The sequence below is a fragment of the Ovis aries genome, chromosome 2, assembly GCF_016772045.2.
Source record: "Ovis aries strain OAR_USU_Benz2616 breed Rambouillet chromosome 2, ARS-UI_Ramb_v3.0, whole genome shotgun sequence".
NCBI classification, from domain to species: Eukaryota; Metazoa; Chordata; class Mammalia; order Artiodactyla; family Bovidae; genus Ovis; species Ovis aries.
Genome location: NC_056055.1, coordinates 200,035,793 through 200,062,452, shown reverse-complemented (window position 1 = coordinate 200,062,452; position 26,660 = coordinate 200,035,793). Strand labels below are relative to the sequence as shown.

At 39.5% G+C, this 26,660-nt stretch overlaps 1 protein-coding gene across 4 annotated transcripts in view; it reads left to right on the top strand.

Annotated features, from left to right (window-relative positions):
- Positions 1–17,850: 17,850 nt before the first annotated feature.
- The window catches only part of BOLL (boule homolog, RNA binding protein), a 63,200-nt gene continuing 54,390 nt past the window's right edge, over positions 17,851–26,660 (top strand). For all 4 annotated transcript variants that reach the window (XM_060410158.1, XM_060410157.1, XM_060410156.1 and 1 more), the window contains exons 1-3: positions 17,851–18,005; positions 22,236–22,379; positions 25,277–25,368. In XM_060410158.1, coding sequence (XP_060266141.1) covers positions 17,985–18,005; positions 22,236–22,379; positions 25,277–25,368 — 257 coding nt within the window. In that variant the 5' untranslated portion in view covers positions 17,851–17,984. The remainder of the gene's footprint in view (positions 18,006–22,235; positions 22,380–25,276; positions 25,369–26,660) is intronic.

The following is a 26,660-nucleotide window of genomic DNA, read 5'->3' as shown; positions in this document are numbered from 1 at the left end:
AGGTCAGCAACCATAGCCACATTCCTACACCTTCATTTAAAAAAAAATTAAAACTCTGCAAGTTACTATCACTCACAGCTCCTGCCATCCAATCTTTCACCAAGTAATGTGACAATCACTTGATGGGCAAATTGGAAGCTGAGTGGGGGGAATGGCAGAAGGGATGTGAATAAGAATCATAAATTGTCAATTCAAACATCACCACCTCAGAGAAGCCTTCTCTAACCACAAATTTCAAGCTGCTCCTTCAGTCTCACACACACACTATGTTATGCATATTACTCAGTTTTGTTTTCTCATAGGATTTTATCACTGTAAATAAACAGTCCTGTCCAGGGAGTCGTTTCTCTATATAGTCTGTCACACTGCCCTCCTGTCTCTGCCCCACAGTACAATCTCCATGTGCATAAAAGCCTATTTTGTTCATTACTGTTATTTCTAGCTCCCAGAACCATGCCTGGTACGGAGTAAGTGCTTACTAAATACTTGTGGACAGAATCTTCACCTTTGCAGTCCTCTGACTGAATAAAACAACTGCTTCTGATAAAGAAAAATGGCTCTGTCACTAAGAACTTCTTATCATTAAGGATCCTAGAACTCCATTCTAGGGCAAAAATCAGAGCAGATCCAAAACAAGCAGTGGCAAAATTAGAATAAACTGGAGTAACATGAAATCGAGAATTGGACTAAAAAACAACTGATGGGAACCTAGCCAGATCCAGCAAACCTGAAAATATAGAGCCCAGAATCAAAGACCAGATATGTCAAGGTAGTCCTTCTAGTTCAGGTTAGTCACTCCAGAACTGTGGGCCTAAGAAAAATCCAGTGAGAATAGTAAGACTTTCCATACATTACCAAGAAATCACATTTGGAAAGAGAACTTATAATTTCTTTCTGTTAATATGGACCAGATAATCCTCAATGAAGAAATCTGATCTCCACTCTACAGATAAGGAAACTAAGGGTCAAAAGAGTCAATTCACTTGCTCAGAGTGACAGAACCAGGATAGGAGTCCCAGACAACTTCAAAGCTTGTGGTTCTTCCTACTACACAAGGTTCTCATAGCGTACAAGTCTCGTGATGGTCCTAGAGACTTCACCTATTCTGAAGAACCACTCCTTCAAATCTGGAACCACTCACATTAGGCACAACTACCTCCTCTCTTAATATCAGCATTTTAGGATTTTAAATAGCTCAACTAGAATTTCATCACCCTCACTAGCTTTGTTCATAGTAATGCTTCCTAAGACCCACTTGACTTCACACTCCAGGATATCTGGCTCTAGGTGAGTAACAACAGCATCATGGTTACCCAGGTCATTAAGACCTTTTTTGTACAGTTCCCCTGTGTATTCTTGCCACCTCTTCTTAATCTCTTCTGCTTGTTAGGTCCTTACTGTTTCTGTCCTTTATTGTGCCCATCTTTGCATGAAATGTTCCCTTGGTATCTCCAATTTTCTTGGAAAGATCTCTAGTCTTTCCCATTCTATTCTTTTCCTCTATTTCTTTGCACTGTTTACATAAGAAGCTTTCTTATCTCTCCTTGCTATTCTCTGGAACAGTGCACTCAGTTGCGTATATCTTTTCCTTTCTCCAGAGTCGACTCATTGGAAAAGACCCTGATGCTAGGAAAGATTGAGGGCAAAAGGAGAAGGGGGCGACAGAGGATGAGATGGTTGGATGGCATCACTGATTCAATGAACATGAATTTTAGCGAAGTCAAGGAGATAGTGAAAGGCAGGGAAGCCTGGCATGTTGCAGTCCATGGAGTCGCAAAAAGTTGGGCACAACTTAGCGACTGAACAACAACAAAGATGCATTGAAATGTAAGTACAACATTTTCAGATGAGCCACATATATCTTTATAGAACTCCCCAACACACATTAATCATTTAGATTTGTAGGGTAATTTGTAGGGAAAATATTATGGTAGAGCAAATATATGCTGGTTTTCCAGATGGCTCAGTAATAAAGAATCTGCCTGCCAGTGCAGGAGATATGGGTTCGATCTCTGGTTTGGGAAGATCCCCTGGAGAAAGAGATGACAACCCACTCTAGTATTCTTGCCTGAAGACAACATAAACAGAGGACCCTGGTAAGCTACAGTCCATGGGGTCACAGAGTCGGACATGACTGAGCAAATAAACAACAACAGCAAAACATATGCTAAGTCAATAAAAGATAACCAAAACTTAATATAACCTCTTAAAATTCAAGATTCTCCTTTTCTTGACAGGCATTTCTTAATCCCTTATGTTTTAGTAATTAAAACATAAAAATCAACTAATTTTATTTCTAAGTACAAGGATACTCCATTTCATAATAACAGTACTATAAAAATGAGAGTTCCCTGGTGGCCTAGTGATTAACATTCTCTATTTTCACTGCCTTGGTCCTTGGTACAATCCCTGGTTGCAGAACTGAGATCCTGCAAGCCTCACAGCAGGGAAGAAAAAAAAAACCAGTTGCAAATTGTTTACGATAGGTCTAAATTCACCAGTTTAATAATTCTTCCAGGTACTGAAAGGCAATAAATATCAATATTTAAGACATCACTAATTACAGCCAATATTCTTCAGGGTCTGATGGCTGCTATTTCATCCAGGTGTTGGAAAACCTTTTCTACCTGTAGGAGAACAGAATGCCCAGGTGTTTGCCAATAACACACCCCCTCAGGAATCACTCCATGTAGATCCTGAGGCTAAAATACACTATCAGGAGCCCCAAGCCAATCATCTGGGAACAGCCTGTATGATCAGGGCAGAGGTCATTTAAAAATAGACAGTGTTGATTTATTTCTTATGTATTAACTTACTTTGACCTGGATCCTAGAGTTGGAGCTCAGGTCGTGGTTATGTTCCCTACTGATACAGAAGCCACAAAGGCATTTACAGAAATTATCACTGGAATGGCAGCAATGATGCCCCTGGGAAAACAAACTTGTATCTCTTCTTTTATCTATTTTCTCTAACAACTTGAGACTTTTCTATGTATGATTTTATAATATAAACCTCTTCAAATCAAACATACTCCTGATGTCTGACACTTGCCATGTAGGAGTGAATAAAGGGTAGGCTTCTTCTCCTCTCTCCCACCTAAATCTAATTTATTTGCATGTGGTAGGGGTTCTTCCTCCAATTTCACCAAGATGTGAAGTTTATTCATGCTTGTTAGTATCACAGGACTCACTGGAAGAAAATAAAGAGTCATATTTCTTTATACTATTTTCCTTTGGACACAATAAAGGACAGAAATGGTATGGACCTAACAGAAGCAGAAGATATTAAGAAGAGGTGGCAAGAATACACAGAAGAATGATACAAAAAAGATCATCATGACCCAGATAACCACGATGGTGTGATCACTCACCTAGAGCCAGACATCCTGGAATATGAAGTCAAGTGCATCTTAGGAAAAATCACTATGAACAAAGCTAGTGGGGGTGATGGAATTCCAGTTGAGCTATTTTAAATCCTTAAAGATGATGCTGTGAAAGTGCTGCACTCAATATGCCAGCAAATTTGGAAAACTCAGCAGTGGCCACCAGGTTGGAAAAAGTCGGTTTTCATTCCAATCCCAAAGAAAGGCAATGCCAAAGAATGTTCAAACTACCGCACAACTGCACTCATCTCACACACCCTAGCAAAGTAACACTCAAAATTCTCCAAGCTAGTTTTCTATAGTATGTGAACCGAGAATTTCCAGATGTTCAAGCTGGATTTAGAAAAGGCAGAGATCAAACTGCCAACATCCACTGGATCACAGAAAAAGCAAGAGTGTTCCAGAAAACATCTACTTCTGTTTCATTGACTATGCCAAAACCTTTGACTGTGTGGATCACAACAAACTGGTGGAAAATTCTTAAAGAGAAGGGAATACCAGAACACCTCACCTGCCTCCTGAGAAATCTGCATGCAGGTCAAGAAACAACAGTTAGAACCGGATATGGAACAATGGACTGGTTCCAAATTGGGAAAGGAGTACATCAAGGCTGTATATTGTCACCTTGCTTATTTAACTTATATGCAGAATAGATCATGCAAAATGCCAGGCTGGACAAAGCACAAACTGAAATCAAGATTGCAGGGAGAAATACCAATAACCTCAGATATGCAGATGATACCACCCTTATGGCAGAGAGCAAGAGGAACTAAAGAGCCTCTTGATGAAAGTCAAAGAGGAGAGTGAAAAAGTTGGCTTAAAGCTCAACATTCAAAAAACTAAGATCATGGCATCTGGTCCCATCATTTCATGGCAAATAGATGGGGAAACAATAATCAGGCTCCTCCGTCCATGGGATTTTCCAGGCGAGAGTGCTGGATAGGCTACAGTCCATGGGGTCGCAAAGAGTCGGACATGACTGAGCGACTTCACTTTCACTTTCATGTTTGTCATAGCTTTTCTTCCAAGGAGCAAATGTCTTTTTATTTCATGGCTACAGTCACCATTCACAGTGATTTTGGAGCCCAAGAAAATAAATTCTTTCACTGTTTTCATTGTTTCTAGACACCATATTAAAATCAGAGACATTAGTTTCCCGACAAAGGTCCGTTTAGCCAAAGCTACGGTTTTTCCAGTAGTCATGTATGGATGTGACAGCTGGACCATAAAGAAAGCTGAAGGACAAAGAATTAATGTTTTTGAACTGTGGTTTTGGAGAAGACTCTTGACAGTCCCTTGGACTGCAAAGAAATCAAACCAGTCAGTCCTAAAGGAAATCAATCCTGAATGCTCATTGGAAGGACTAATGCTGAAGCTGAAGCTTCAATACTTTAGCCACCTGATTCGAAGAACTGACTCATTTGAAAAGACCCTGATGCTAGGAAATATTGAATGCAGGAAGAGAAGGGGACAACAGAGGATGAGATGGTTGGATAGCATCACCAACTCGATGGACATGAATTTGAGTAAACTCCAAGAGTTGGTGATGGACAGGGAAGCCTGGTGTGCTGCAGTCCATGGTGTCAAAAAGAGTTGGACACCGCTGAGTGACTGAACTGAACTGATGATATATTACTCTTTTACTTATTTTATTAATCTTATTATGTCTTTGTTATATCCTACCTCAAATCTTTTGGGAGGAAGAAGTAGAGTACTTTATATAAATAAGCAGAAAGTTATAATGCATGTTTTAAATTAAAATATAAGACAAGAGTAAAAGTATGGTCTCTTTTGTAAACACTTTTTCATTTCAATTAAGTTTTCAGGTGTATAGCTCTTTGGTTTAGCACAAGCTTATCTGCTTTATAAAAATGAGGAACTTAGAATGTGAATACATTGCTTTTTAAAAATCCACTTGAGAAAGAGAAAATATATGTACACCTATGGCTGATCCATGTTGATGTATGCCAGAATCAAACACAACATTGCAATTAACCTTCAATTAAAAGTAAATAAAGAAAAATTTGCTTGAAGCCAAATGTCTAGTGAAAGCTCAGTTGCTAGCATTTGCTCTGTCATTAACCCCTGTGAGAATCTCATAGTTCCCACCCTCATTGACTTACATAGGTCACCATGGATACAACGCCCCTACCCTTAACCCACAGTGGAGGAGCAACAGCTGTTGCACTGCACTTGGGAATTTACCATTCTCTGTTCTATATAAAATGTACCGGTGAAACTGTTCAGATAATGTCACAACTGCTTTCAAAAGATTAGAGGGAAAACATGTTAAAAGAATCACCTGAAATATTGAGCAATAGCAAAGGACTAAAATTTAATTTAAACTGTAAAATGAGATAACAAGCAACAAACATAGTATAATACTATAATTACTGTAATAAAAGGTTACAGAGTTTTCTTTAAAGTCTCTCCTAGCTGAAATGATTTTTCAGTAACTAAACTCATAGCTGCAGAGAAAATTTATTTGGAAGATTCTTTATGAGCACATACTTAAACTCTGAACAAAAGGTACCAAACACTATTACTTTCAGACTCTTGTTTCTAAAGAAAGGAATAATTTTATAATGTTTGAGAAACATACTGTTATGAATTCTAAACTTCAGAAAAATAAAGTATGTGTATACAATAGCATCTTACCATTCCATCTAACTTAATTCTTCCTATATGCAAAATACAAATTAAAAGAGTTTTAGTTTGTGTTTTGAAAATATAAAGAATAGTCTGTGATTTGTGATTGAAACAAAATGAAAATCAAAAGATATGTTTCTTACCTGTGGGTGCAAAACAAGCACCTACTGAATTATAAAAAATATTTTCTCTTTTTTCTCATCATTAATTCCCTTAACTCGCCAATCATTAATAACATTCATTAGTATGATCACATACAAATACTTCATTAATACTGTTTGTCATAGAGCAGATCATCCTACTTCGAGAGATGGTCACTGATCCTTCCCTGTGGGAGCATTAATACAGCCTTATCCCATTCACAGGAGGCTCAGCCATGTGACTTGCTTAGGTCAGTGAAAGACGAGTAGAACACTGTGTGTATAAGTTTTAGAGCTAGTATGTACTTACCACGGGTTCCCCAGTGGCTCAGCAGTAAAAGGCTGAATCTTGAAACTGGCATGGAGCAGGAGCTGAAGTCAATCTGCAATGAACATGAAACATGAGCAAGAAAGCAATCTTTGTCATAAGTCCCTCAGATTCGGAGGCCATTTGTTACTACAGTAGAATCTAAACTCTTAAGTGATACAGACACATAAGTTTACCAAAGCCCTATTCTTTTCATGCTATTGGCTCATATGGCCGATACTGTTTGATCTATGTAACAATTAAATATTCTTGGCATCTATTAAATCTGCAAAACTAAAAAATGTTGTATATTTCAATGAAATTTGCATGGTTATTTCCATTTATGTGACATATTCTTCTTTCTTTTCTGCAAGCTGTATTTTGCCTTTCTTAAGAAATTTAGAAATAATAGCATAAATGTGATCATATGAATATTTTGGTACAATTTTTTAATCTTCTTTTACCTGTCTTGTACATTTCTCTTCTCCTCCACCTACCCAATCCTCCCACTCCTTGCAAGATAAATTAGCAACCTAGTATGCATCTTTCCAGCTTGGATTTATTTACATTCATATTTGTAGATATACACATATAAATTTTATCATTTTTTGAATTACAAACAAGCAAGGGGAGATATTTTTATACATACTCATTTGAAATTTCCTTTTCTCGCTCAATAATACCTCATATGGATCCTACCACTGCTTCTGCAATATCCACAAATTCATTCTGTTAAATAGATGCAAGATTGTCCATGGTATGTTTATATCATAATTAATGCAGGCATTGCCCTATTGTGGGTATTTGTTTCTAATTCTTCATCACTATAAACAACATTGTAACAATCATTTTTGTACCCATGTCTTTATGAATTAATCATTTCATTTCCATCAGATAGATTCCCAGGAGTGGAATTTTGGGTCTAAGGGTATATGTATTTTATTATTTTAATAGATAATGCCAGTTAGATTTTTCCAAAGAATAACAGCACTTTATATTCCATTCGATGGGTATTGTAGCTCTCATTAATTTCTGCCTCTTATGGTATAAAATTATATTCCATTGTTATCTTAATTTGTACTTTTCATATTATTAAACATCATTTCGAATGTTTCTTGGCCATTTGGACTTAATCTTTAGTAAACTGTCTATAAGTGTGCTTTGCCTAATTTTCCATTGAATTGAATGCCTTTTTCTTCTCAGTTTGTAAGTTAGATATCAAACAGAGATGCCACATTCAAATAAAGGACTCACTCTCCAGCTACAAAATGTGTGGTTCACTGATAGCCTTCAGATGTCCAGTTACTCAGGGTCCACCAACTTCTAATCCATGGTCTTGTTCTTGAGGAAGCCCCTTGCCGATAACTGAGTGAGGCATTGATAGCTGAGGACAAGTGCTTCTTTTCTTTGGGCAATCTCCAGCCAATAGGCCCTGAACATTTTCACCATGACAGAACTCTTCCAACAGGCAGTCATTGCTCCAGAGCTGCCCCATGGCTGGTTGAGATTTTTGTTAGGTCTATATCTGGTCTCCTGCCAGATAGGAGGTAGGCCTACTTCCTGATCCTCCTTTTTTCTTCTACTGTGTTATTTTCCAATAAACCTCTTGCATCTCAAACTCATCATGCTTCTCAGAAAACCCAACCAGTGTATTACAGATGTTACCCTTATTAGATTTTCTACTATTTATTGACTTTGTTTATGGTAGTTTTGCTTATACATTATGCTATTTTCATATAACCAATGTGTGTCTTCTCGGCATTGGTTAGGAAGACCTTCCAACACCTAGATTGTACATGTAATCTCCTACTTTTTTGGTAAGATTTTTATTGCTTTTCTTTAAGTATTCAGTCTTTCTATATTTTTAAATTTAGTTTATATGTGTATATAAGTGTGTACAAAGCTAAATGAGGTTTTAAAAACAAAACATGGTCTACTTTTTATTTTCTTCATTAACTATCCTTTTCTTACTGAATTGAATTATCCTTCTTGTCATTTATAAAATTCTTACATGTACTTCAGTCTGCTTCTGGGTTGTCTGTTCTGATTGCCATCCAATACCATGTTTAAATTGATTGTCATGACTTTGTGATATGTTTTCATATCCATACTCCCTCCATATTGTAGCTAGAGGGAATTGCCTAAATACAAACTTGACTAACCACTATGAAGCTTTATTGGCTTTCCAGTGCCATCTGAATAGGGTCCAGGCTCTTTGGCATATGTGGCCATGCATGGCTACTATCTATATCGCTGGCTTCCTTTCTGCCTACTCCACTTCTCTTTGTTCATACTCTAGGACTATCAGACTACTTGAAATCCACCAGATTCCACATGGTGTTTCATACTGTCACATTTTGGTTACATTAAAAGTTTATTCCGTCTCTCTTCACTAAACCATTATTCTTTCTGAAAAATTCAGTTCAGACTTTATCCTTTCCAAGAAGCCTTTCCAAAATCTACAACTTACACTTTATCCTCCATTAATATGTTTGGCACCTACTATGCTGCACTGATACATGTCTTTAAGTGTGTCTGCCTTCTACTTTAGACTGCAAAATTCATCTTATTCATTTTTGTACATTTCAAACTTAACCCTATGATGATAAAAAACAAGAATTCAATACATTTTTCTTAAACTACTGAATTAGAGCAATGGTCCTCTGAGGATGTTTTAGGGAAGAAAATATTTGGACTTATATGTATACTCATCTAGATTAAATACAAAGTAAATCAAGCCTTGCCAACATTAATACGCAGATTGCACTGGCACCATCATTTGATCCTTATGCGGGTGAAAGACGTCTGATGACTGGGAGTTCCAGTACTTGGAGACGTTGACAGTGCCAACTCATTGCCTGGTACATAAATCCAGTTAAATGAATTTTAAAATAATATTGTTTAGTTTTAAGTTCAACTAACCCAAAATGGATGGGTGGCTTAAAATATTCCTGGAAAGCATCTTAAAGATAATTCTGGTGAACACCCTTCTCCTGTTCAATACAAGGACATCATTGCTCATAGCAAGAGGTTAAAAACAATGACCATATATCTGACAAGGAGTCAGCTCAAAAAACTTTTTGACATTTTGATATGCAGATGGCTTTGAATTCTTGTTGTCTCTAAAAATGTTCAGCATTTTAAGGAGACCCGGCCTTAAACACATCCACATATATAGTGAGATAGCAAATAGAAAATAAAAATGAGGCTTAACTCTCCTTATCGAAAATCCCTTTTTCCTCTTTTCTCTCAGAATTTCTTTCTCCATGCTTTCCAAACATATGTAAATCTGTTTCATAGCTAAATAAGTCTCTTGCCAGTCTCACAACTCAGAAATGTTTCCTCAAGTACATTTCTGAGCTGTGAATTGGAAATTCGAATTTCAAGGGTTATAGCTTCACTATCTCCCAGTTTCAGTAAGGTAAGAGCCCAAGTTTGATAGTTGCTTTGCTATAGTTTACAAAAGTACCTCCTGTTACAAAGATATAAGCAGTTTGTTTTTTTTCTGGATAAAGCCAATAAGATGGTCACTCCAATTATTGGGTAAAGCTCTGATGAACTGTGTGTGATGTAATGGGTTGTACCTGCTTGACTATATACGGGAGTAAGATTCCTTTCTGTCTTTGCAGTCTCTCATGGGTGGATTGTCTGTCCATTGGTACACATTGGTACCAATATGGTACCACAAGTTTCACGCTTATTCAGTAAATTTCACCTTTGAGGAAAGGTTTTCTGGGTTGCAAGAAGGTTTTGCTTTTTAATTATGTTGCCCCATCATAACCAATACAGATATTTTCTTGAACATGGAACCAATAGAGGACAAACTTTTAAGATATTTTCAAGCCTACAGTCATTAAATACAACTTGCAACCTGTATTTTCAGACAATTTTTGTTTATTGGATCTGTGTTCCTGGTATTCACTGCAATCTCTGAGGTGCCCTAAGAAAAAAGCTTGAATTTTTCCTGGGATTATTCTGTTTCTATCTGGAGAAGGAAATGGCAACCCACTCCAGTACTCTTGCCTGGAAAATCTCATGGATGGAGGAGCCTGGTAGGCTACAGTCCATGGGGTCACGAAGAGCCGGACACGACTGAGCAACTTCACTTTCACTTTTCACTATTATGCATTGGAGAAGGAAATGGCAACCCACTCCAGTATTCTTGCCTGGAGAATCCCAGGGACAGAGGAGCCTAGTGGGCTGCTGACTATGGGGTCGCACAGAGTCGGACACGACTGAAGCGACTTAGCAGCAGCAGCAGCAGCATTCTGTTTCTATCAGGTGTTCCTGCAACCAAAAGCAAACAGTGGTAACCTGATTAATCCCATTGTGGTGAAAAAGTCACTCAGTGGTTATGAAGCTACTTTAGCATATGCTGTGGTGTGCCAAATCCACTTCAGTACTGTGCCCTTTGTTCCATCAGGTGTTGTGAGTGTGGGTTGTTCTCAGCTGTGCCCCTGTCCAGAAACTGCCCTCAGCTGAAGAGAACCATCATGTCCAGTCAGGTCCACTCTGGGAGCAGCCTGCATCCAGCGACTATAGACAGTAGAGTACAGGGTTGAGAGGGAATTCTGGTCACAGGGGACAACTTAGAAAGTCATCCTAGGATTGCTGAGGACGCTGTTTCAACATCACAATTCAACTTCTTTGTCCGGTTCTGTTTCCTTCACTCTTCTCAGGTGCTGTTCCCAAGTACAGGTCCCAAAAATCTCCTGCATGCAAATCTCAGAATCTGTTTCCTGAGGAACCCAACTTGAATCACTTACCTAGCTGAAGATTTTACCAAATGTCAAGCAGATACTTATGTCTGAGAACATGATAATAAAACATGATGAACATAAACCAGCATTTCCTGATCCTGTCTTATAATGCAGGAGCTCTGTTTAGGCATGGCTGCAATTGGCCCACTCAGCACTTTTTCGTGAATTAGGAAAAAGCTCTCCCATTGAATGGATGGGGCACTATGGCTAACTGATGATGTGAAAGGAGCAGCAAGGGCTGTATTTCAAGCCTCTTCACATTTCTGGCCAGAATTCTTATGTATTGAAGAATCTACACAACAGTATGTGGTGGTCGGCCTTAGGTGTGCACCAAGGCAACAACTGCCTGCTACTCAAACACAATGTAGTTGCTGAAGGAGAATAGAACAGTGACAATTCAACAATGTAATACAGAGATGTTTGAATGTCAAGGAGAGAAGGACACTAGGGACATGACATGACATATTGCCAAGATGCTTCTTGGGATGTAAGAAAAATGCATTAAGAGGTGTCATTATTGTAGTGGTGAAAATATTACATGCATTTGAAGGAAACCAGAACATGTCACCCCAAAATGTGTCTTTGACATACAATTCTTATTTGGAAGCAATTAGAACCAGTAAATGTAGAAAAAGCCTAAAGAAAGAAAATAAATCCCCTATCAGCCCAGAAGAATCTGCAAGCAAATCTTATTAAACTAACCTTAATCTTCCTAGTTACTTCTTCACCATTTACTCTCCCTAGCCCAAACCCTTTTGTCTTGTCAATTCCTCACAAATTTATTGTTTGTCTAAAAGGCATTGAAAGCTTCCTGTTCTCATTACTTCCTAGAGTCTTCATTCTCTTCTGAAGGTTCCTATGTACATGTAAAAATTCAATAAAATGTGTGTTTTTCTTCTGTTAACCTGTCTTTGTCAGTTTAATTTTCAGACCCAGCCAAAGACTCTAAAGAAGGTCAAGGAAAACTTTCTCCTCCCCTACAGTTCAAATCCAAGAATAACATAAAAATGGAAAGACGATAAAAACCAGCAAAGTTACTGGTCAGGAAGTGAGAGCAGGTTAGGGATAAAATAAAGGGACAATATTGTAAAGCAATTATCTTCCAATTAAATATTGGAGGACGGTGGCATTTGAGAAGATTCTTGAGTCCCTTGGACTGAAAGGAGACAAAACCAGTCAATCCTAAAGAAAAACAACTCTGAATATTCACTGGAAAGACTGATGCTGAAGCTGAAGCTCCAATACTTTGGCCATTTGATGCAAAGAACCAACTCACTGGAAAAGACCCTCATGCTGGGAAAGATTGAAGACAGGAGGAGAAGGGGACGACAGAGGACGAGATGATTGGATGGCATCACCAACTCAATGGACATGAGTTTCAGCAAGCTCTGGGGGATGGTGAAGGACAGGAAGGCAGGCATGCTGTAGTCCATGGGATTACAGAGTCAGACATGACTGAGCGACTAAACAACAAAAACAACAAATATTGGAGAGGGTGTGGAGAAAAAGGAACCCTCTTGCACTGTTGGTGGGAATGTAAATTGGATACAGCCCACTATGGAGAATAGTACAGAGATTTCCTTAAAAACTAGGACTAAAATGACCATATGACCAACAATCCCACTACTGGACATATACCCTGAGGAAATCATAATTGAAAAAGATACATGTATCTCAATGTTCATCACAGCACTATTTACAATAGCTAGCACATGGTAGCAATTTAGATGTCCATAGAAAGATGAATGGATAAAGAAATAGTGGTATATACACACAAAGGAATATTACTCAACCATAAAAAGGAACACATTTCACTCAGTTCTAATGAGGTAGATGACCCTAGAGCCTATTATACAGAGTGAAGTAAGTCAGAAAGAGAAAGATAAATATTGTAATTAACTCATATATATGGAATCTAGAAAGATGGTACTGCTTAACCTATTTGCAGAGCAGCAGTGGAGATGCAGACATAGAAAACAGCCTTGCCGACACAGTGGGAGAAGGAAAGGGTGAGACCAACCAAGAAAGTAGCATTGAAACATTTACATCACCATATGTTAAACAGATAGCCAGTGGGAATATGTGACACAGGGAGCTCAACCGAGTGCTCTGTGAAAATCTAGAGGGGTGGGATGGGGTGGAGATGGCAGGGAGGTTCAAGAAGGGGGTGACACATGTATACCTATGGCTGATTCATGTTGATGTATGGCAGAAACCAACACAACAGTATAAAGCAATTATCCTCCAATATTATCGTTTAGTCACTTAAGTTATATCTGACTCTTTTGTGACCCATGGACTATAGCCCACCAGGTTCCTCTGTCCACAGGATTTTCCAGGCATGAACACTAAAGTGGGTTGCCATTTCCTGCTCTGGGGGATCTTCTGACCCAGGGATTGAACCCGAGTCTCCTGCTTGGCAGGCAGATTCTTTACCACTGAGCTACCTGGGAAGCCCAAGTCCTTGATACCATGGTATAAACAACATGGCAGAGTGCACTGTACATGGGGAATGGAGTCAAATTGAAAACCACATCCACCACTTTCTAGCAATGTAATTAAATGAGTCACTTTTATAAACTCTCTAAGGCTCAGATTGCCAGATAAAGAATGGTAACTGAGAAGATTTAAAAATAACATGCCTTGCCTGGTGCTGCACACATGACAGGGGCTTTCTTCACCTTCCCATTCAGACCATCATTTCAGCTTTGTTGGTGCCCCTTCCCAGCTCTGGACACTGTGCTCTGTGTTTCCACAGGCCTTGGATCATAATTCATATACCACTTATCCTATTCTGTATGTATCCTATTTATTATAAGTGTATTTAGATATAATTTTTTGCAGTTATAGTAATTAGTCTTTTCTCTCTTTCTAGACTGAAAGTACGTCAAGGACAGAGGTTTGATCTTGTTCTGCTTCTAAGTCATTTATGTTCCTGAACATACAGGAACTCTATAAACATGTACTAAGTTGACCTGTATAAGTGTATATGTTTTATTCAAGTTTTAAAATGTTCTTTTTGCTCTAAGGACTAAACGACTTAGAAGCAGAACAAAGAATTAATATACTGCAAATTCAGTGTATTCTCCTAGAACCTGACATGGGCATTGAAATACAGTGTTCCCTAATGTATGTCACAGACTGAATACCTATTACGGTGAATACAGTCTTCAAAAATGTGTTGTTAGTCAAAAGAGACTTGGGCAAAAGAGATGGCAGTAATATCTACTTAAACCCATCATTACTACCGGGAGGGGGGGGTGGAATGCCCAAAGATCAGTTCTAATAGTATTGAACAGCAAAATTATTCTGCTCTGGAATGAGCTTTACTTTTTAATAGGTTTACAATCTCGTTTCTATAGAAACTAAAACCTGCAAAAATGAGCTTAAGTTGTATGTACAAACATATAATGACTTTAGGATGCTGTAGCTGAACTGTAGTCAATGAAAAAAATTGTTTCCCATTTTATTTGCGGTAAATAATACGAAAAGCTAAACATCTGAACAGGTTAAAACTTAAACACATAATAATTTAACACTTTATCTTGTAGTAAATAAAAGTCAACTTTCATATATATAGATAATACAAAAGCCATTACTGATATAATTTTTAACAGTTTTTGCTAATTCTTTAAAGTATGTCAATATGGTTAAATCATGACCTGCTATCAGAGACACTCCTGGTTAAATCCATCGCTTTAGATCTTGACCAAATTTCTTAACCTCCAAATCTCCATTTGGAGAGGTGGGCATGGCAATCCACTCCAGTATTCTTGCCTGGAGAATCTCATGGACTGAGGCTACAGTCCATAGGGTCACAAAGAGTTGGACAGCACTGAGTAACTTCACACACACACACACACACACACACACACACACACACACATGAAAATAAGAGGTGTATCTACCTGAAGGGCTGCTGGATAATGAAATGATTAGCTGATACTGATTGTAAAGCACTGGGCCTGGCATCAAAGTGTGTGCTAAGTCGCTTCAGTAGTGTTCCACTCTCTGAGACCCCATGGAGCCCACCAGGCTCCTCTGTCCATGAGGATTCTCCAGGCAAGAATACTGGAGTGGGTTGCCATGCTCTTCTTCTGCACCAAAGATTAAAACTTAAATACATAATAATTTTAACACTTTATCGTGAAAGTAAACTAAAGTCAAACTTTTAAGATAGTACAAAAGCCATAACTGATGTAATGTTTAACAGTTTTTACTAATGCTTTAAAATATGGCAATGTGATTAAATCATGACCTGTGATCAGTGACTGAAATCTATCGCTTTAGATCTTGACCAAATGGCTTAACCATAATCATAGTGCCGTGTTATTGAATGGTTTGCCTTGGAAACGAACAGAGATCATTCTGTCGTTTTTGAGATTGCATCCAAGTACTGCATTTCGGACTCTTTTGTTGACCATAATGGCTACTCCATTTCTTCTAAGGGATTCCTGCCTGCAGTAGTAGATATAATGGTCATCTGAGCTAAATTCACCCATTCCAGTCCATTTTAGTTTGCTGATTCCTAGAATGTTGACATTCACTCTTGCCATCTCCTGTTTGACCACTTCCAATTTGCTTATGCCAAAGCCTTTGACTGTGTGGATCACAATAAACTGTGAAAATTCTTCAAGAGATGGGAATACCAGACCATCTGACCTGCCTCTTGAGAAACCTATATGCAGGTCAGGAAGCAACAGTTAGAACTGGACATGGAACAACAGACTGGTTCCAAATAGGAAAAGGAGTACATCAAGGCTGTATATTGTCACTCTGCTTATTTAACTTCTATGCAGGGTACATCATGAGAAATGCTGGACTGGAAGAAACACAAGCTGGAATCAAGATTGCCGGGAGAAATATCAATAACCTCAGATATGCAGATAACACCACCCTTACGGCAGAAAGTGAAGAGGAACTAAAAGCCTCTTGATGAAAGTGAAAGTGGAGAGTGAAAAAGTTGGCTTAAAGGTCAACATTCAGAAAACAAAGATCATGGCATCTGGTCCCATCACTTCATGGGAAATAGATGGGGAAGCAGTGGAAACTGTGTCAGACTTTATTTTGGGGGGCTCCAAAATCACTGCAGATGGTGCCTGCAGCCATGAAATTAAAAGATGCTTACTCCTTGGAAGAAAAGTTATGGCCAACCTAGATAGCATATTCAAAAGCAGAGACATTACTTTGCCAACAAAAGTCTGTCTAGTCAAGGCTATGGTTTTCCCAGTGTTCGTGTATGGATGTGAGAGTGTGAAGAAAGCTGAGCGCCGAAGTATTGGTGCTTTTGAACTGTGGTGTTGGAGAAGACTTGAGAATCCCTTGGACTGCAAGGAGATCCAACCAGTCCATTCTAAAGGAGATCAGCCCTGGGATTTCTTTGGAAGGAATGATGCTGAAGCTGAAACTCCAATACTTTGGCCACCTCATGCGAAGAGTTGACTCATTGGAAAAGACTCTGATGCTGAGAGGGATTGGGGGCAGGAGGAGAAGGGGACGACAGAGGATGAGATGGCTGGATGGCATCACGGACTCGATGGATGTGAGTCTGAGTGAACTCTGGGAGTTGGTGATCGGCAGGGAGGCCTGGCGTGCTGCGATTCATGGGGTCGCAGTCGGTCACGACTGAGCGACTGAACTGAACTGAACTGAATCATAGTGCCATAATCACCATAATCATTACAGAAGTTTACCGAGTTGTGATTGTTTAAAATTGGTTATATATGTTTATATACATAAGTAAAGTGTGTGAAGTTGATGACATATGTATTGATGCATAAATGGCAGCTACTTTTCAGAAGGACTTTTTACAAAGCAGACTTCTTTCAAAGGAAATAGAGCCAATCCAGCCAAGTGGCACAGTCCTCACCCCTGGAAGCTCGCAGGTAGATCCATCGCTGACCCGCTGTGCGGCGGGCCGGCTGTGTTCAGCGGGCGGGCTGTGTTCAGCGGGCGCGGGCCTAAGGCGGACGCCGGAGCTCGGACGGGGCGGCGCGGCGGTTCCCTGCCAAGCGGCCCACGCCGCCCCGCCCGCTCGGCTGGGATGAGTGACGGCGACAACAGGTGCGCCGAGGCGTCTGTGGCTTCTCCGGAGCCCCCGAGTTTGGCGCGTCAGGCCCCGGGGGTCAGGCTTTAACTCTGCAAACTGGCCTCCTCTCCCCGCACCAGCCTTACGAAGTCGCCCGTCAACCGGCTTCTTGCACCTTAGTAAAGCAGCCTCTAAACGCACCGCCACCTCTCGAAAACCCACCAGTCCTAGAAGCCAACTTTTCTCCAAAGGGGAGGAGAGGAAAAGGCGTGTGGTGCATGGAGCTCTGCCTAGCCGTTCGCTGTCTCTTCCCCAGCCGTCCGAAAGCAGACGAGAGTGGCTTGAGAATAGAGCCCTCGATCCGCACACCTCACGCCCGCCCCGACCTGCTGCACGCTCTGCCCTTGAGACGGCCCAGCTCGGCGACCACGGGCCACCGCCGAAACCTGCCCGCCCGCGCCCCTCCCGGGCTTGCGGCGCCCGCCCGCACTGCCACCCGCCGCCCGAGGCTACGTCGTCTGCCCCTCCCTATCCCCGCCGGTGGCAGGTTCAGGCCCCGGGTTCGAGTCTGCGCCCTTGCAGCTGCCACCGCCGCCGTCGCCGCCAGGGGGAGAAAGTCTCCGTCGGGAAGCGTGGTGTTGCTTCCCGGGTGTGAAGGTGCTTTCGAACTGTAGGTTTCTGCGCCTTTCCCCCTGGCTTTTGAAGAGCAGAGAGGAAGATGGAGACCGAGTCCGGGGCGGTGAGTACGGCGGTCAGGGCCCAGAGTCCTGGGCCTCGGGCTAGCGGGGAGAAGGAGCAACGTGGACTCGGTCTGTGAGGGGCTGGAAGGACGAGTCTAGAGCTCGCTATTTTGTCAGCAAGAACCGTGGACAGGGCGCCCCATCGACCGCCATGAATAGCGGCCTGCCTGCAGGCCCGGTCGGGTTGTGTAGTGGGGTCAGGCAGGTGCGATGCCGGGCCTGGACTGGTGTAGACCTGCTGGGAGGTTCCGGGAAGTGTGGGTAACCGGGTCCTGTGCACCAGGCTGGGTTCAGGCTAGAGAACCAGCTTTCCCGCCGAAAGTAGGTTCGGCTGCGTCTTTGACGCTCACTCCAGCCACACTCAGCCTAGCCACCCTCATGAGGAGTTGACCAGGTGGCCATCCCCTCCACTTCCCTACCGGTCAGCGGAAACCAGAAGTCCTGAGAGACCTGGTGGGGGGGCGAGTGTGGGTTATATGGGGCACCTGGGCACAGGTTGGACCTGGACACTCGCGCCCAAGCCAGTCTGGGCCGGGTGGGGGAGGGGTGGGAGACCGAGTAGGCCCGAAGGGCTGTGGCAACGTGCCGTCGCGCCCCACCCCGTGCCCGCCGGCAGCCAATCAGCGAGTGCCACGCGATGCGCGCGGGGCCCTGCTACGCACGAGGCCGGCGTCTGGGTCTGTGCCGTTGAGGATTCCCGCCACTGCTTCTGGCGGGTTTGCGGGACAAAATTTCTCGCTGGCTAGCCTTCTTTTCCCTCCCGCACTTTGGTGGGGAGGGGGTGGATCCTCGAATCGGTGGTCCAGTTCACGATGACTTGAGAGAAACTGAGGAAGTTGTTGCTGCGGCCATTTCCTCCAGCACTTCAGCTTGCTGGCCTCGGAGGGGAAGGAGCGCCGAGTCCTTGACTGCGACGGTTAGCCCGTCTTTTTCCTCTTCTCTTCATTGGCAGAGTAGATGATAAATTTCGAGGTTAATTCTCCAGGGGAGGAGGCAGTGGGGGCACATTACTTTGGAGGAAATTTTAAATAAACTTTTTAGTACTAGAAGTTTTACTAAGCTAAGGACCCTTACTGCTTGCCCCAAAACAGCACCTGGCTAGGTGCTTTTCATACATTTGCAAAATTTTGCTGGCAGAATTTGAGGCATTCTGAATTAACTCAATAAATCGCTAACTGTCTCTAAGGAACTTAAAGATTGCCTCTACCTGAGCTTTGTTACTTCCAAGATTAAAATATTTTCTAGGGTTTTATTCATGTTGTAGTCTTCAGCCCACAACCTAAGGGTTGGTGAATCGTGAGCAAGAGGAAATTATTTATTCTTCATTCAACAAATGTTTATTGAACACCTGCTATATATGGTCTTAGATACTGCGGTGAACAAAACAAGCAAAGTCCTTTTTTTGAACATTACAATATAGTGGAAAGAGATGACAAACGTAGTATAAATTACATAGTGTGTTGGAAAGTGATTAGTGGTAAAGGGAAAAAATAGTTGGAACCCACAATAGAATAGGAACGTTAAAAATTGAACAATGATGTGAATAGCATGTACAAAGTTCGTGTTTTTCCTTCCTCCGTGTTGAGGATTTCTTAAGATTGGAAATAAAGCACTTTGTTCTCTTCCATTCATGTCATTTTTCTCTCATAAAAATAAAACCAGTGGAGTTTTATTTAAATAAATTTGAAAGCAAAAGAGTTCATCCATTGAATTATTTTGTTTTAAAGAAGAGAATTTCATGAATTTTTTTTAAATTTTGCAGATAAGTAATTTTTGCATTCTCTAAACAAATAGGCAGATAGAGTAGATTGTTTCTGCCAGAGCTGTTCAGTTATCTTTAGCAATACAAATCCACAATTGAAAAGTAAAACAAAACATCCCAGAATCATCCAGTCTGGCACTATGTCTTACAGGTGACTGAAGTTATAAATTAACTTTCAAATGCCCTGAGAGGATGCTATTAAGATTGGTTTCCCAGTTTTAACTGGCAGCTACAACAGAGCAATTATTAAATATGATGACTTTGTGGTTTAAAAGATATTTTTATGAACTCCCTTACTAGGGAGCGTTTTTCCTTCTTAAGACTAGATGGACAATAGACCCCAAAAGCCTATAGCCTGGTAGTCACCACTGGCCTAGATATTTCTCTGTACATCTTGCAGAGATTAATTTTTAGGGATTATGGCTTATTGGCTAGTAAAGTGAAAGGAGAGCAGTGTGAAAAAGAACAACTCCATTATCTAAGTGGGAAATTCATTTTCATGAGTTTGTTTTTCAGAGAATTTAAGTCGTGAACTTCAAGCTTTTTGAAGCACTCTTCGAGTGTCTCAGAAGTCTCTTTAGTGTTCTTATAAGGAAAATAGGAAGTTGTTATATTTGTTTCTCTTTAAAATTCTATTCCCAAGTCTTGTTTTTTTTCCAGTGTACCTTAAGAGTCTATCTACTATTTTGTTATTGTGCAAAGGCATATATGTTAGTTGTTATTGTTTTTATAGTTGCTAAGTCATGTCCAACGGTTTGCAACCTCATGGACTGTGGACCACCAAGCTCTCCTGTCCGTGGTATTTTTCAGGCAAGAATACTGGCATGGGTTGCCATTTTCTTCTCCATTACTTGTTAATACGTATTTATTAACATCTGAATTAGATCCACTGACTTAGAATTGTGAATATATGAATATGAGCTCAGTTCTTTAGCATAAAGTAAAAATTAATATTAAAAACTTTAGTATAAAGTCAAAATCAGACCACTTTTCAAATTGCCAAGTGCATTTAAAAATTTGACTTTAGAGTTGAAAAGAAGTGAACTTAAATGTCAGAATGTATTTACTTGTCAATGCCCTTTAGCCAAAGACCACCACAAATAGACCTATAGTTTAATAAAGTTGGCTCTTCTGAGTGGAAGAACATGGGGCCTCTTAACTAGAGGATGTTAGAACTTATTATAGGATTTAGGCTTGTATTAGCACTTTTTAGAGTGGGTTTAAAGAAGGTTTTACTCTGAAATGCATGTTGTTAGAAAGTGGGAGTAGTTCCGTGATTGTGCTGAGTGCTAAGTCGCTTCAGTCATGTCTGACTCTTTGCAACCCTATGGACTGTAGCCTGCCAGGCTTCTCTGTCCATGGGTTTCTCCTGGTAAGAATACTGGAGTGGGTTGCCATTTCCTTTTCCAGGGGATCTTTCCCACCCAGGGATCGAACCGGCGTCTCTTAAGTCTCCTGCATTGGCAGGCAGGTTCTTTACCACTAGTGCTATGTTAATTCTTACTTAGGAGACAAGAAAGAGATTGAAGCTAAAGTTTTGTGATTGATAAAGAAGGAGCAGTCAGTCTTGTCAGGCAGGATAAAAAGATATTTGGTCATTCTTGTGGTTTGGGCAGTGCTTTTGTTTCTGTCAGTGTGCAGGTATGATTATGGAGTAGTCTTATTTTTATCTTCACCCATCACAATAACACTACCCTGATAGCTCAGTTGGTAAAGAATCTGCCTGCAGTGCAGGAGACCCCAGTTCCATTCCTGGGTTGGGAAGATCCCCTGGAGCAGGGATAGGCTACTCACTCCAGTATTCTTGGCCTTCCCTTGTGGCTCAGCTGGTAAAGAATCCTCCTGCAATGTGGGAGACCTGGGTCTGATCCCTGGATTGGAAAGATCCCCTGGAGAAGGGAAAAGCTACTCACTCCAGTATTCTGGCCTGGAGAATTCCATGGACTATATAGTCCATGGGGTCGCAGAGAGTCAGACACGACTGAGCAACTTTCACTTTATGTCATCACAATGACAGTAGCCTTGCTCATTGTTGGAGTTAACAGGAGAACACCACAGCCTACCTGTGAGGTCCCAGATACCTCTTACAACACCAGGGCCTAGTTGTTGTACCAGGCCAGCTCCTAACTGTCCAGGGCTACTTTTCTCTTTCCTAAACTTCTTTTTGGAGTTTAATATTCCTTCTTAATACTTAAAATATTTAAATTGTACATTTGATAGTAATTAATATATGTATGTTTAAATGATATTTAAGATTTAAGATCTCTATAGAGGAGTAGAGTCTGTATTTCTTGTATTTTTCTTGCCTTCAAAAGTTATTAGCTCTATAATCTTCATAATAGCATAAAATTAAAGTCTAAAGTACTACATTTTGTCAGTATGCTTACCTTTTTGAAGGATAAATGCTTTTGTCTTGCGTTAAAACTTATACCCAGTACTAAGAGTTTAAAAGAATTTTATTTTACAGCAAACATCAAATCAGACGCAAACAGATTCATTGTCTCCATCTCCTAATCCTGTGTCACCTGTGCCTTTGAATAACCCAACGAGTGCCCCAAGATATGGAACAGTGATCCCTAATCGAATCTTTGTAGGAGGAATTGACTTTAAGGTACCTAATAATGTATGCAATATAGTGAATTATTTTTTGTATTAGAAGTATTTTGTTATATTTCTCAGAAATGGTTTATTTGTGCAACTATAAAAATAATAATGTATTTAATATTTTCATAATGATTAGTAGGGTTCAGATTGTCTTATTATAGTAGAGTACATATAATTGTCTAATTTCACATACAAGGAAATTGAGGCTCATTGATGTATCTATAGTCACCTAAACACTTAAAGTGAAAACTAGAATCCTAGTTTTCTGACTGATAGCTCCACATTCTTTATTTCACCATATCACACTAATTATAATTTTTTTACATAGTAATCCAATAGCCCAAACAGTGAGTGATTTAAAATTTTCAAAAGTTGACTCAAGGAAAAAGAAAACAAAAACAACAGTTTTACGAAGTCCTGTTTATCGCAACTTTTATTTTCAATTCCTAAGCAACTTCTTAGACTTTTATTTTGCAAATTGCTTCTGTCACCGAATTTACAATTTGATTACCAAAAAAGGCCTGTGTCCTAGTCAGAATAAAGCATCTTAACAGTAATATGTTTAAATAATCAGCCATTTCACTCTTTCAGAGAGGCATAGTTTTGTGAGATGTTTTGCAGCACCCCCATGTGGGAGGCAGTTGTAAACACCTACAAGAAAGGCAGGCATCGATAATTTAAGTGGAACGTTCTTTCTTCCAAGGGAATATATAGAAGGATTTCCAGGCTTCCATTTTACATATTGGAAATTTCAGGGAGAGTTGTCTTAAAAAAAAATCCTTGTGCAATTAGGGTATAGTATTTATCACTCACTGTTTTCCAACAATCAGTGTCTCACAATTTGGATGGAATTGCTTCTTTCCTGCTCAAGATGAATGTCACAATGTGTTTATCAAAATTATGAGTCTTAAGCAAATATGGGATTGGTTCACTAATGATAAATTAAGGAAAATAATTTCTTATGAAATGCTTGCTTTTAAAAAGATTTCCTGTTTCTATGGAAAATATTAATAACTGACCATAAATATTCAAGTTAAATATTCTTATTCAGAATTTATATTATATTAACTTAGCATATTTTTAAATAAATCATCAGTAAATATAACAGTTTGTATGGCTAGGTTAAGTGTAGGGTTTTTTTCCTTTTTTGACGTATAGTTGGTTTACAATGTTGTTTTACTTTCTACTCTATAGCACAGTGATCCAGCTATAGGTATGCATATATCCCCTCTTTAAGATTTCTTTCCCATTTAGGTCACCACAGCACTGAGTAGAGTTCCCTGTGCTATATGGTGGGTTCTCATTAGTTTAGTGTCAGTTTTTATTGAAGCCTGTCAGCTACAATATAAACTTTGTGGGCCATTACAATACAGTCTTAGCTTTAAGTTAATTGGTAAGGTTCTCCCTATTATAGTTACACCTTTCCCAAAACCATAGATAATTTCCAACACGGAAGTAGTTTAACACAGTAGCAAGCAGTCTCAAACTTCATAAAATTCTTCTTTTTAGACCCCTAGTGTCCATTCCTTTTAATATTTGATTATCTTGATTTTTGGTCTCCTTTTTAACAGAGATGGAGGTGCAAAATTGAGCTAGTGATTCTATCAGAGAATGGTTTAATTAATTTGTTTTCAAGTCTCTAATAGAAATCTTTGATGTTGATTCCATTTTGTGTTTATTGAAATGAGACTGTTATACCTAGATTAACTCAGTATTTGCCATCATCCAATTTAGCAAGCTTTAGGTTACCAACTAAAAATTTATTTTTTTTTACTAATGCTAAGAGTCGGACGTGACTGAGCGACTTCACTTTCACTTTTCACTTTTATTCATTGGAGAAGGAAATGGCAACCCACTCCACTGTTCTTGCCTGGAGAATCCCAAGGACGGGGAGCCTGGTGGGCTGCCGTCTATGGGGTGACACAGAGTCAGACACAACTGAAGCGACTTAGAAGCAGCAGCAGCAGCAGTGAGGTACCTGTGGAACTCAAGAGGTATTGCTCTACCATTAGGCATGTCTTTTCCTAGATATATACATAAAGAAAAATTTTTTCTATGAATATTTAAAGTTTTTCTTGTGGGCAAACACAGTTGAACCAGAAAATGAAATTGCAATGAATTTAGAGTGAATGCTGTAGGGAAAGGTGATGTGGGTCTATTATGAGATTATTTTAATTGTCAGATATGCCAAACCATCTTTGTAGACATCTTATACATGATAGTCTAGTTATGACTCAATTTTTTTGTGTATCATCATAATGTCTGTATGTATATTGAGTACAGATAAAACGTCTAAAAACTTCAAGTTTTGTAGCCTCTCTGTTGTTACCACAAATTGAGTTCAGGTACTTTTGTAAATATATTTCCTTTCTAAGACCTTAACTTTCCTGATGACTGTGCTGATTAAAATAGAGTGATTGTTTGACAGAAAAGAGCAAAATTCTGTAAAGCAATTATCCTTCAATTAAAAATAAATTTTAAAATAAAAATAGAGTGACTGGTGGAGACCAGCATAACCTAGTTCCACTGCCATGACTGGAGGACTCTCTGAATCACAAGAACCAATAATAATATGCCCTTAGTGTAGTTATAGGCATGCCTAGTACAATTTTATCAAAAAATAGCTAACTAGAGAACAACTTTATTTGTAGTTTTAGAAAACTCAGCTTAAAATATTTTATTGCTATGTAATAATTTAACAACATAGTATTAACAACTCTGCATAAAGCAAAGTATTAATATTGATTTTAATCTAATAATTTCATGCACTGTTATTATGATGACAGACATCCTTATATCCATATTGTTATTTGTGTTGCCTTTTCTGTCTCCAAAACAAGCAGAAGTTACTTCATCTTTTATCAGTTAAAATGTTTTTTGTGTTTTTTCTTTTTATACCATTAGACAAATGAAAATGATTTAAGAAAATTTTTTTCCCAGTATGGGTCTGTAAAAGAAGTGAAGATTGTAAATGACAGAGCTGGAGTTTCCAAAGGGTTAGTATCACTATAGGTAGTACACAGAATTAGTGGTTGTTTTTATTGGATTGCTACGTTTTGTATTCTACCTTTGGTTCCTTTTTTTTTTTTTTTAGAAGGAAGTTGTAGTGGGTTTGGCTGTTTTGTTGTTTTTTTTTGGTGGGGGGCCATTGGTTGTGTTTTGGATTTTTTTGGCTTCAACTGGTTCTTCATTTTTGTGCCTGGGCTTTCTCTAGTTGCAGCAAGCAGGCCTCCAGGGTGCACAGGCTTCAGTAGTTGTGGTGCATGGGCTTAGTTGCTTCACCGCATGTGGAATCTTCCCAGACCAGGGATGGAACCCTAAATTGGCAGGCATATTCTTTACCACCAGACCACCAGGGAAGTCCTGATTCCATTTTTAAAAAGAGAGTTTCATGGCTTCTGTCTCCTACCTTTTGATCTTCATGTGTGGGGGAGTGGGGCGTGGGTATTTAGAGGAAAGGGGACGCTATTATATTCCTTAATTTGTTGTAAAGTTATTCTTGCAAAGGCTGAGGGACCGTTCATTGTAAGCACTTAATGTTGGGTAGCTGATGTCCAGTAACCAAGGAACCAGAAGCTAAAGGAATCTGATACTTTTGGAATTGTATACCTGCCTTAGACTAGCGAGAACTTAATTTGGAAAAGGCTGACACAAAAGAATGTCTGTAGGTTGTGCCTCAGAGACCTAACCAGGGGACTAATCTAAGAAATATAATCTTAGAGAGAATGATTTTTAATTGCCAAATCAAGGAGAATGAAAATTAAAGAATAAAGCACTAGGATTTGGCTAGTAATGTCTGGTGACATTAGAGCTGTTTTAGTGAATTGATATATACAAAAGCCAAATATCAGAGAAGAAAAAAGTAGTTTACATAGTGTACTTACTTGAGAAGTTGGATTGCAAAGTTAAAGAAATCGATGAATGATTATTTTCTTGAAAGAAGAGGCAATATATACATAGGCATAAAAGAAGGGACCAATAAGATGGATAAAATATTAGTGGGAAACTACATGTAAATATGACAGGTGGACACTTCGAAAGAGATGAGATCCTGCAGATGATTAACAGATATAAACAAATCTCCATATAAACAAGAGACTTCTGAGTCTGACAAAAAATAATATAATGAAGTGAAATTATACCACTTTTATTTGGCTTAATGGAATTTGTAATATCCATTTTTAAATCACACATAGCAGTGTAGACTGTATTTTATGCCTTTTCCACTGGGTGGTATATGTGTTCTACTAAAAAAAAGTGTGAAAATACTTTAGCCCTTGTTTAATAC